This window comes from Phyllobates terribilis, unplaced genomic scaffold, assembly GCF_046119375.1.
Source record: "Phyllobates terribilis strain yellow unplaced genomic scaffold, ASM4611937v1 Scaffold_3278__1_contigs__length_83711, whole genome shotgun sequence".
NCBI lineage: Eukaryota > Metazoa > Chordata > Amphibia > Anura > Dendrobatidae > Phyllobates > Phyllobates terribilis.
Window position 1 is genome coordinate 68,452 of NW_027366032.1, and position 12,997 is coordinate 81,448.

The 12,997-nt window shown below is 32.8% G+C and overlaps 1 protein-coding gene across 1 annotated transcript; it reads right to left on the minus strand.

The window, feature by feature from the left end:
- Positions 1–2,255: 2,255 nt before the first annotated feature.
- Positions 2,256–3,448, minus strand: LOC141247753 (uncharacterized). The gene is made up of 2 exons (XM_073669268.1): positions 3,233–3,448; positions 2,256–3,002 (listed from the first exon to the last, which is right to left on the minus strand). Exons 1-2 carry the CDS (start codon positions 3,446–3,448, stop codon positions 2,256–2,258), a joined length of 963 nt encoding a protein of 320 aa, XP_073525369.1.
- Positions 3,449–12,997: the final 9,549 nt, after the last annotated feature.

A 12,997-nucleotide genomic window follows, 5' to 3' on the forward strand; every position in this document is an offset into this window, starting at 1 on the left:
TGTATTCTATACATGTGACGTAACTTCAATTTTAAATCGTTGATTTATGCAAACTCTTAACTTTCGTCTGGTGTTGGCTATAAAATGAAAAAGTCAAATATTCTGTAAAATAAAACACCTGGAAAGAGTGGAAGAGACCGCAATTGTTCCATTCTCACCGGCCACCAAGTATGGTATAAAACATTCGAATATACACCACACAGCCTTTAATTTCCTCAACTCTCTATAATCTAAAATATTACAAAAATTCCATTCTTGTTCCTTGTTTTTTTGATTTTCAATTTGCTTTTCCAGTGTTTGAATTATTCGATTCTCAGGCAGAAAGATACAATAAAACAAAGATAACCAAACCCATAAACTATAGAACTCAAATCAAAGAATTAACATACACTTAACAGTGTTCTCCACTAAAACATCACTAGTAAAAATAAAAAAGAAGAAGAAATTGACAGCTTTAGCTGACAGTAGTAGAGTAGAGTTGTTCAGTTCAAGGTAAGAAGGACAAAAAATGTCAAATTCTTCCTTGTATAGCAGTAATATTATCACAGAGAGAGAGATGCATTTTACTGATCAAACCCCATGTGAAGATGTGATTGTGATTTACATCTCAACAAAGATACAACAAAAGATAGAAAAATAAGAAAGAAAGGTGTAAACCCTATATGAACAAAAGCTTCAACTTCGAAGAATCAATTCACCTTTGGCTCAATTTACGCCAACTTCAGCTGGCTGCCCGCAATCAGATCAAATACTAAACCCCCGCAGGGTTTCCTCTATGGAAACAGAATTACATAAAATGCTCAAACTCGTTTACCGGATTTTTTGGGTTTTTTTCGGTTTGTCGTAAACCCGAACAATGTATTTTCGGAACTCCTAGTAACCAATTCCTGCACAAAAATCAATCACAACAAAATTATTGAATAATAACACATTTATTTGTTCTTTAGATGTTTCGATACCAACAACAATAAATATTGATGTATAATACTTATCAAATTACCAGAAAATTTCGTGCATTTGTATTATTTTACCGGTCCAACACTAACAATAGTAAATATTGATGTATTAACACTAGACCTGGCAAAAATCGACCCGACCCGCAAACCCGGCCCGACCTGTTTCTCGGTCATATAAATCCAACCTGTTTTTACATGAACCCGATTTTGACCCGACCCGATAACCCGAGAAATTTTGGGTCAGAGTATGACCCAACCCGTTGATCAAGAATATAAGCATAAAATATATAGAATTAATTTAAAAAATTTTATCTATTTTTGTTTTTATTAAATAAATATTTTATTTTTTTAGAAGATAATTTTTCACTATCTTTTTAAAGAAAAAAATTACAAAAAAGTGAAAACAAAAGTCAACATCAACCGACATGTTAACCCGACCCGACATTAAACCTGTAATGACCCGACCCGACATTAAACCTGTAATGACCCGCCCCGAAATGGCCCGAGCCCGACCTGATTGCCAGGTCTAATTAACACTTATCAGATTACTAGAAATTTTCATATATAATATATGAAGTTGAACTCGGATCTATATTAGAAACTAGAATTACTGAAGTCATAGACCATAACTAAAAATTATAATTTGCTAAAATGGATTAGGTGAAAACATGATCACAGTTAAAAAAGATATTATATATAAAGAAAGAGAAGGAAACTCAATAAGGACTAAGATCACTTGAGCTATATAGGAATTATAGTATAAAAAAACATTTTTCAAAATATATTGGGCCCCCGAAAAATGGGGTTTGTGCAGTAGGTCACCTTGCGCATGCTCATCTACGGTTCTGTCTTCTAACTAAGGAGAAAATTATGGTAATGAAGAGGAAAACAGAAAAGAAAAAGGGTCTAACCTCTATTTGACTTTCTAGTGGAAACACTACAGCTACCAGCATAAACCAGGGTTCTTGTGAGGAACTTCTGAAGTTGCATTGCCTATTCCAAGTTCAAACGAAGAGGGCGCGTTAAACTCAGGAGATGAAGAAATCCAAGACAGAACACCATTGCCACCACCATACAGATCCTGGAGATTATTATTATTATGATTACCCTCAAAACCACCATCTAATGCAGAAGAAAAAGAAGATCCAGCAACTACATTGTTGTTTCCATGGCTTGCTTCAATACTCATATCTGCGCGACCATAACTACCGCCGCGTGGATTGTTGTTAGGAGAAGACCCCCAAATAGCTTCAATTCTGTTAAAAGTGCCAGACGAATTCTCTCCATTTCTGAACACATTCAATGGACTTGTTCCAGAATTACTCCCGTTTCCCATAAACTCCAGGAAGTTGAACCAAACGAAGAAGCACTCGCCCCATCAGTTCCATCATACTCAGCAAAATTCTCATTCCTTTTTCCATTTCCATTGTAAAATGCAGGCATTGCCCTTTCGTATCCAATATTGGGTACTAAGTTCAAAGCTTCTCTGTTGTTTGCATTCATTCTCAGCTCATTCATCAATGGTGATCCATAAGGACTTGGACCAATTGAAGGGAACCCATTTCGGGAGATGGGTACAGGGCTATACCTATCATCAATTCGCATACCTAGACCTCCGAATAAGTTTGGATTGTATCCATTCATGAAGCCATTGACTCTATTAAGGCCATAGGTTCCACCAACCTGAACACGGGTGGGTCCAGGAGAGAATTCTTTAGGAACAGCGCGCTTAACCTCAACCATTTTTCCACTGAGTTCGTGGAATGTTTTGATCAAGACTCTGTCCACTGCTTCTTCAGAATCAAATGTGATGAATCCAAACCCTCTTGGCCTCTGGGTGTTGTGGTCATACATAACTACAACGTCTGTGATTATCCCGAACTGATCAAAATACCTCTTGAAATCACTCTCTGTTATGGTGGATGGTAAACCTCCGACGAAGATTTTCTTTGTGCGAACTGGACTTGGTGATCCGTGAACAATGTTGTTGCCAACTTTGGTCAGACCTTGCTGGTCATCTCTAGGTACAGCCTTCTTTGCCTCAACCTAGCATTAATAGTAAATTGATGTTTGAGATTTCCAAGGATAAGTTTCATTGATTCTATCACAGTACTATTCTGGACCAAATGAAATGAACCTATCCCTATTGAATACACAATGATCTTATCATCCTATGCGAATGCCAATGATCTCATTTACTGAAATTCAGTCTTCATTACATGCATTTGTGAAACAAAATTTCGAGTTTGTAAGTTTTGAGATGTCATGTAACTCACAGTTCTACCATCGAGCACATGTTTTTGCTTAACAACAACATCTGCCACCGAGGGATCAGCATAGATGATAAAACCAAAACCACGAGCTCGCCCGGTGTTCCGATCTTTCATGATCACAGCTTCCACAACCTCACCAAAAGTCTCGAAGTACTCCCTGAGCCTGTCTTCATTTGTGTCCCACGAAATACCACCCACAAAAAGCTTCCCCGGCTCCATTGATGATCTGCAAGACATGTTCTTATGAGAATTAAGTTCCATCGACCTTCAATCAGAATCGCAGAAATTCAAGGACGTCAATATCCAACTCCCGGAAAGACAAAATGTCAATTTGGATCACAATTCCAACTCAACAGCCACAGATTTCACAATTCAATGCGGCGAAGTAAAGAATAAAATTCAAATCCAGTTGATTAAAATCATAAAAATCCACAAAACTCGTGCATTTGTTCCTGGAATATTTGCATATTTCAATCGAAAAGTAGTAGATCTTCGGCAAATGAGAAGGAAAAACGATACAGATAGACGATCAACTCATTCACAATCGAGAAAGGACAAAAAACGAACTAGAACGAAAGCAGCACGAATTAGAACCGTAAAAACAAAGCAGAAACTGAAATTGGGGACGAAATCAAAACACGATCGAACAAATACCAAAAATCGACGATTAGCGAGGCTGAGAAGATGTGTTTTACAAGATCTGAGAGGAGGGATTAACAAGAACAAAGAGAGCAAAAGAGGCCACCCCTTTCTCTCTCCCTCTTTCCTCCTCTCTTCTTCAACCTTCTCTACAAGTTTTTTTTTCTGATTGATGATGGAAATGGGGGATGGATTAATATACAACGAAAGGAATTTTGGGGAAAGGATCTGCTCAAAAATGGATTTAACAATCTAATTATAAATAAAGAAAATTAAGAAAGGGGAGAGATTGAGAAGGAAGGGAGAGAGGTAAGGTAGCTTTGGCTGTCCTCTCATGTGGAAGAGGAGACGACGAAAGATGGTGATTTGCCAGTTTTTATGTCTTATTTCAAAAATAAAACTGCGTGTCTTTTTTTCTCAAAATATATCTTTTAATTACTTTTTACAACTTCCGGTATACGAGTCTCAAATATGGATATTTGCAATTTTACCCTCCATTTAACACATTATTCCTTCTATCACATACTCACTCCATCCCTATTTAAAAGAGCAGTGTGGTCCGTTTGGTGTTTTCTAAAAAATTTAAGGAATTGTGAAGAAGAAATTAAATAGGAGAGAGAAAAGTGAAAATTGTAATGATTAGAGGAGAGATAGAGAGAAGAAAAAAAGGGTAATTTAATGAAGAGATATGATGTGTAAAAGTGTGTTGAGATATGTAAAAGTGTATTGGAAATATAAATTTTGGGTTTAAAAGAATTCTAAAAGTGACAAATGGGACTTATATTTTGGGACGCCGGATTAGAAAAGTGAGATCTTTATAAAGGGACGGAGGGAGTAGTATAATGCTCATTTTTCTTTTTTGGCTTTTCAAAACAAATATCACATTTTCCATTTTTAAAAACTCATTTACTTTACCTCAACACACTTTAAGGTCCGTTCGTCTAAATCACATTATTAATTATAATGAAGTTTTTTAAATAAGTATCTTTTAAACTTCAGAATACGTGTCAAAATAGTTGAACAAAGTTATAGAATAATGTCATTATAATGTATGTTAGTCAGACAACATTCTACTAGAAAACTCAATTATAACAAATAATGACATTATAATAGACTTAGACGAACGGACTCTTACATATTCCCAATCTCTTCATTCAATAAACTTTATTTGCACAATCTAATTATTTCTCTTTTTTCTTTCTTTCTATTTTCTCCTCTTTAATTATTATATATTCCAACGTCTTGACTCGAGTGTATTAAAGCAAATGGGTTGTAGTTTTCGCCAGTGTATGTTGTATTTTCTTGTTCCTTTTATTTGTCCACAATTTTATATATTGTTTATAATTTGATAAGAAATTTTGCTTATTTTTCTCAAGATATAAGAAAAAAAATTATAATCATATATCATCTGCTTTATTCGTCTCACTAAATATTTTAATAATATGAATTTTATAATTTTATTAAAATAAAACTTAGATAGAACGACAGAAGATGTACACCGACAAATATAATGAAATACAATAAATAAAAAAAGAAGGAACGAAAGGAGTAGTATAGACATTAGAAAAAATCATAACATGGTTTCTCCGCAATTCTGTAATTTGATTATAGTTAAAACTTAAAATACCACAAACTTTCTTCATAAAATGCCTAAAATATTGATGGAATTATTGGATCCAAATCTAGTGATAAAGATTCTTCTAATGATAAATAAGGATTCAACTTGATACAAGTAGTGTCTAACGACACACCTTCAGCGGCCCTGCAATGCTCCCATGGCAGTCCGGCAGAGGTCTTGTAGCAGTTCGACGGATGTCTGACGACAGTCCGACGACGGCTACGGTGGTGGCCCGACAATAGGTTGGCGATGGTTAAGTATAATCTCAATTAAAACCTTAGTTCAATACGTCCAGATGAATATTTAGAATCGTTTTAATGAACATTTAGATAAGCATACAATTACATTTTCTATACAATTTGGGAAACACTTAAGTATATAATAATTGATACTTAATTATATTGTGATGAATATTTAATATAAAGTAATGAACTTATAAGTATAACATTTTGATGAATATTTAGTACATTGTAACAAGCATCTTTTGAGTATTTTGATGAACATTTATACTTATGTTGATGGGATTTTTAATATTTTGATAAACATTTATGTACAAATACATTCTCATGAATATTTTAGTTCTTTTTAATGAATATATATAGATCTTGATGAAATTTAAGCACTTATTGATGAACATTTAAGTTCTTGTTGATGAATATTTAAATACATTGATGAACATTTTAAAATATATTGATGAACATTGAAGTACTCACTAATGATGAATATTGAAGTATGACGTTACGAGTATTTAGCTACGTCTTGATAAAAATCAAATATTATTCATAAAAATAAAATGATCTTTAAAATTGAGGGCAATCCAACAGTGACAGAGTCGACGATGGCTTAGCAGTTAGGACAATATTGGTCTAGCGGTGCTCCGTTAGTGGTTGAGCGGTGGTGCGGCGGCGGTGCGGCAACTCTGGTGATGATCCGATATCGGCTGGGATGGTGCTTCAGCAAATAGGGACAAGTGTATGGGTGAAAAAAGGATATTACATGACATCATCTTAATATTTGAATCATTTTATTATGATACATTATTATTTAAATTTTTTTTAAAAATTGTTACTTGCTACTTTTCCGGATTCATATGTAATAATTTTTTGGTTATTCTTCTGGTTGTATGATTTGCAATTTAACTAATTCAAATTGAGTGGTATAGTTAGTTAGTTTTTTGTAAAATAGTGGTATAGTTAGTGGAACATGTGACCGATCTCCACCATGTCATGTAATATAACTTATTTGATCTCATGGTTTGTTTATCATGTTGTTTGTGTTACTACTTTTAAAAAAAATATATAATTTATTTGATTAAAAATGATATAATCATTTCTGTCAAATGAATATTATTAATATCGTCAGCAAGCATCTATAATGGATATCACATTACAATATGTAATGAAACCATTTTAGGAATTCTGAATTAGGTTTAAATTTAATGTCTCTTTATACCATTGTTTAAATTATTGTTCAATATATAGTTAATACGAGGAATCTACTAGTTCACCGGGATTTTGATGATAAAAATGATAATTTGATTTACAAGACTGCATACTATAACTCTATGAACAAATTATTAATACATTAAATTTCACGAATTGAGAAGATCACAAATTTATGTTGAGTGTTCAAAATCAAACCATATCATATACCAAATCGGTCGAACATGACATATTTCGGTTCAATATCGGTCTAAGTATTTGGGACAAAAAGGTTCGGCCGAGATCAAAATTTTTCCGGTCCAAATATGATGGAACGTTTTTTTTCAAAGTATGTATTTATTTCTTTATTATGCATCTTATTATTACAAGCATTATTAATAATTATTTTCTACAAACTAGTAACATATACATATATGGTTATGTTGACAAAAGTACAAACGAACTAAATGAAGTTATAAAATGACAAAATAAAATAATCAATCTAAATACCATACTAGAACCAATCCCAACATTTTAAATAACCAGTCCACGATCCAGACATTTTTAAAAAAATTGTACATTAATCTTCTCGGAAAGTTTATTCGGTCTGAAACAATTGTACACCCTACATTTATGAGTATAGTTGACCTCTTTAACCTCCCATATAAAAAAAAGGAGTCGAAAATCCTTAAAAAGAAAAAGGGGTCGAAAATCACCCATAATAGAGAAATTTACAACCTCCCATATAAAAAATATAAATATATAAAAATCAAAAAGTCGCTATAAAGGAAAAATAGGAAAAAAACTGTATTATCTAGAAACAACTATAACTATCCTAAAAATAAAATAAAATCAGAAACTTAGGGTTATTACCGACCAATAACGAAAATTTAAGGTAAACAATATATAGTGAAAGTTTATATTCCTAAAAGTAGAATAGGAACTTTTTCAAAAAGGTAGTTTTACTTATATAATGCTTGATGCTTGATATTAGATAATAAATGACGTAAGAAATTAGTTGCATGAGTTGATACGTACCTCATTCTAATTTAATGAAGCATTCTTAGTAGAGGAAAGAATCTTTTCCTTGTAGTAAAAATGTTATTTGCTTTATTATCAGGAATGGTCTTTTTTTTTGAAATAAAAATGTGTGTAGAAATTAGCGAATCAAATTCAATGAGACGAATCAAAGCATGATCATATTCTATATACAGGATGTACAAGGAGTACAATATTTGAGCTTTGGGTGATGATATGTTGGGGGTGCTGGAGAGCTCGTAACATGAGATTGTTCGAAGTAAAAGATTTTCCCGCTTCCACCATTTTGAGCGATTGCAAGCAGCATCTCAAGTCCTTCCAACGAAGCAAACTCCATTCTATCGTGGGAATTTCCGAACGAAACTGGGTGAAGAAGTGGCAATGTCCTGAAGCTAATTGGATTAAATTTAATTGTGATGCGGCCGTTTCGAAGGACCGCGGGGTTGGTATTGGTTTTGTTGCTAGAAATCGGGAGGGAACCCCGTGGTTTTTGGGTTCGCGTAGAGTACCATTTACTGTTGTCCTGGAAATCGCGGAGGCGGAGGCTATTCGGTGGGCTCTCAAGTGTTGCATTAAGCATGGTATTAAAAAGGCTTGTTTTGAGTCCGACGTCGACGCGCTTATCTCAAAGATTCGGAAAAAGAAACGCGAAAGAGGTGTCTTGGGTTGGTTACTTGAGGAGATTGATGGGCTTGCTAGGCAGAATGATGAAGTTGCGTGGACCCATGTGAGATGTGAGGGGAACAGACCGGTGCATCTTATTGCAAGTTGGAGACCTTGTCATGTTTTGTATTGTGGCTTTGATACTATCGTTTGTAGGGATTAACAAATCTTTGTAGGTTGGATGTCAAGTAATATAAACAAGATGTGTTTGGATGCTCAAAAAAAAGTAGGAGATTTTTGTTATGGATTTAGAGACCCTACACAAGGCATCAATATTTTTTATCTCAAATTTCTTTCAATTTTCACTTTTTAGTTCAAAATTTTAGCATAGAGATGAACAATAGATAGATTTGTTGCATTGAAAAAGTTCTCCAAATTTTATTTCTCATTTTTGTGACAAATCTGGTCGAAGGAAGAATTGGAGATATGTTAAATTATTAGATGGTCATCACTAATGGGGAATTCCTAATTAATTTGATATGAATGGGAAATTGCAAACACATTAATGTGGACTTTATCTTTCTAAAATTCCATATCATTATCTTTGGCTATATATATTTGCAATTTACAGAGCAATCTTATCATGGAGCCTACAAATTGGAAGATTTAAACGATTGGGGTTAAGAAGGATAAGGCAAGAGCTTCAGATGAAGCATTTGGCATGGTCGGATATTATTGGATAGTAAGATTGCAGTAGAAGCATTTGGCATAGATCACCAAACAATGTAAAAGTGTATATGTTTTTAACGTGATGTAGGATGTACAAGTGCATCTATTTTTCTATTTTCATGAAATATGAAGCTATAGTCGCCTTTTATTTGATAACCAAAACACAAGCTTTTATACCACAATTAAAATAGAAGCTCAACTAATTTGAGGGATTAACATGGAAAAAGATGGTGTATATTGAGAATCGATGAGACGATGGGGGATATCAAACACTTTCCGACTTCAAGGAAATGCTAACTCATCTTTAAATTTGAGATTCATCGATATATTTTTTATATATATACTAGAGGTTGTGGCCTGTGCGACGGGCTTATAATTCGTTACATTTTCTATAGCGTATCATTAATAATTCATCTATGTTATGTTATTATTATTCTTTTCTTGTTGACATGAGGATTCGAGTGTAGATGATAATTCCTTCCTATTATATATTTTTCTACATTTTATCATCAATACATATTCTATGTGATCTTATTATTATACTTTGTTTTTATTTATTACTACTGAACTTGGAATAGATAATCTAGATCTATGTACTTCGTAATTTATAGAGTTGATTTATAATTGTAGAAACTAGAATTATATTATAACCCTATATCTTCTATAAAGAATAATACAATAAAAATACTCTATGAATATTATTAGTCTGGTTTTAGACGAGCTACATTTCAAACGGTCCAAGTCCTATCTAATTGAGCCCAAGAAAATGATTTCTATTAAGAATAATAATACAATAAAAACTATTATGTGACTGTAAGTAGTTTGATTTTAATTGAGCTATATTTCAAAAAGTCCAATAATCCTATCTAATTAAGTCCAAGAAAATGATAATCAATTACTTTTTACATATATATGAGGGTTTATATAAGTAACTCAAAATAATTAATGGTGCATTTAGTATTTTTCTCACATGTTAAGTGGTATAAGTAATAGCTATTAGGGAAGTCATTTAGTGTTTTTTGACACACCTAAAATTACTCATATGTTAAGTGATGTAATTAATGCCTATTAGGGGAGTCATTTAATGTTTGTTGACATACCTAAAATTATAGTAGGAATGATATATATACTATAAAGTTGAGATGGAGATTCATTAAATGCTTCCAAGTCAACTACTAATGTTACGAATCAAATTAATTATTTAACCTCTTAATCCTTCACCTTTACTTATATTGCATTTCAAAAAACATTCTGACTTCCTACCAGAACTTTGATATTTCTAAAATATTTCAACGATCATACATTAAATATACTATCTTTTAATTGGCATTGTTTTGCCAATTAATGCTCTACTTAATTCACACAAAAAACCCTTCCATTCATCTGGCTCAGTTTACTCATTGAATAGCTTTGTTAGGCCCAAACGAAAGGCTTTGCTCGGCCTAGCTTCAATCAAACACTTTGCTATTATCTCAGCCCAATTTGAATCACAACATTATCTCGGTCCAATTTGAATCACAACCTTATCTCGGCCCAATTTGAATTAAATGTTAATTTATATTTTGACACAATTAACTTTTTTAATCTACTATACTATATAATATAAATTACATTGTTTCCTTTTATTAATCTAATCCTAGTTATCATATCATATATCATATATCATATATATATTTTATATTATCTTAATTATAATAAAATATTATGGGGACTCTAAAAAATTAAATGTATTTTGGCCTTTTCACTCTGAAAAATTAAATGTACTTTGGCCTTTTCATATCTTAATCTTAATCGTAATCTATTATATATAATAGTTATGATGTACCTTTTTTAGTAAATTTGTAATTCAATTCTTAATTGAGAGCAATTCATCCCTTCAACTTCTCTTTTGCAGTTTTGTTAGACTTTTTGGCTCCTAATTTCCTCATAAACGTGTAATTCAATTCTTAATTGAGAGCAATTCATCCATTCAACTTCTCTTTTGCAGTTTTGTTAGACTTTTTGACTCCTAATTTCCTCATATAAAAATACTCTTCTTCCTTCTCTTCTGCGTAGCTCTCTCCACTATGTCTTCCGGATCATCCAAGCGTCTCTTCGGGTCCAGTTGAGAAACTGCATCGTCTCAGGCAAAGAGGATGAAGATGGCTATTGGTGGTGGTCGCCCTGCACCTGCTTTCAAGCCTTTCACGGAGCTGCTGTCCAGCAATTCTGCCATCGTCAAGGCTATGTTATGTTATGTTTATGTGACTGTAAGTAGTTTGATTTTAATTGAGCTATATTTCAAAAAGTCCAATAATCCTATCTAATTAAGTCCAAGAAAATGATAATCAATTACTTTTTACATATATATGAGGGTTTATATAAGTAACTCAAAATAATTAATGGTGCATTTAGTATTTTTCTCACATGTTAAGTGGTATAAGTAATAGCTATTAGGGAAGTCATTTAGTGTTTTTTGACACACCTAAAATTACTCATATGTTAAGTGATGTAATTAATGCCTATTAGGGGAGTCATTTAATGTTTGTTGACATACCTAAAATTATAGTAGGAATGATATATATACTATAAAGTTGAGATGGAGATTCATTAAATGCTTCCAAGTCAACTACTAATGTTACGAATCAAATTAATTATTTAACCTCTTAATCCTTCACCTTTACTTATATTGCATTTCAAAAAACATTCTGACTTCCTACCAGAACTTTGATATTTCTAAAATATTTCAACGATCATACATTAAATATACTATCTTTTAATTGGCATTGTTTTGCCAATTAATGCTCTACTTAATTCACACAAAAAACCCTTCCATTCATCTGGCTCAGTTTACTCATTGAATAGCTTTGTTAGGCCCAAACGAAAGGCTTTGCTCGGCCTAGCTTCAATCAAACACTTTGCTATTATCTCAGCCCAATTTGAATCACAACATTATCTCGGTCCAATTTGAATCACAACCTTATCTCGGCCCAATTTGAATTAAATGTTAATTTATATTTTGACACAATTAACTTTTTTAATCTACTATACTATATAATATAAATTACATTGTTTCCTTTTATTAATCTAATCCTAGTTATCATATCATATATCATATATCATATATATATTTTATATTATCTTAATTATAATAAAATATTATGGGGACTCTAAAAAATTAAATGTATTTTGGCCTTTTCACTCTGAAAAATTAAATGTACTTTGGCCTTTTCATATCTTAATCTTAATCGTAATCTATTATATATAATAGTTATGATGTACCTTTTTTAGTAAATTTGTAATTCAATTCTTAATTGAGAGCAATTCATCCCTTCAACTTCTCTTTTGCAGTTTTGTTAGACTTTTTGGCTCCTAATTTCCTCATAAACGTGTAATTCAATTCTTAATTGAGAGCAATTCATCCATTCAACTTCTCTTTTGCAGTTTTGTTAGACTTTTTGACTCCTAATTTCCTCATATAAAAATACTCTTCTTCCTTCTCTTCTGCGTAGCTCTCTCCACTATGTCTTCCGGATCATCCAAGCGTCTCTTCGGGGTCCAGTTGAGAAACTGCATCGTCTCAGGCAAAGAGGATGAAGATGGCTATTGGTGGTGGTCGCCCTGCACCTGCTTTCAAGCCTTTCACGGAGCTGCTGTCCAGCAATTCTGCCATCGTCAAGGCTATGGTGTGTCGTATGTGGGATGCCAAAAATCCATTCGGCAAATACCTGGGAACAGAGT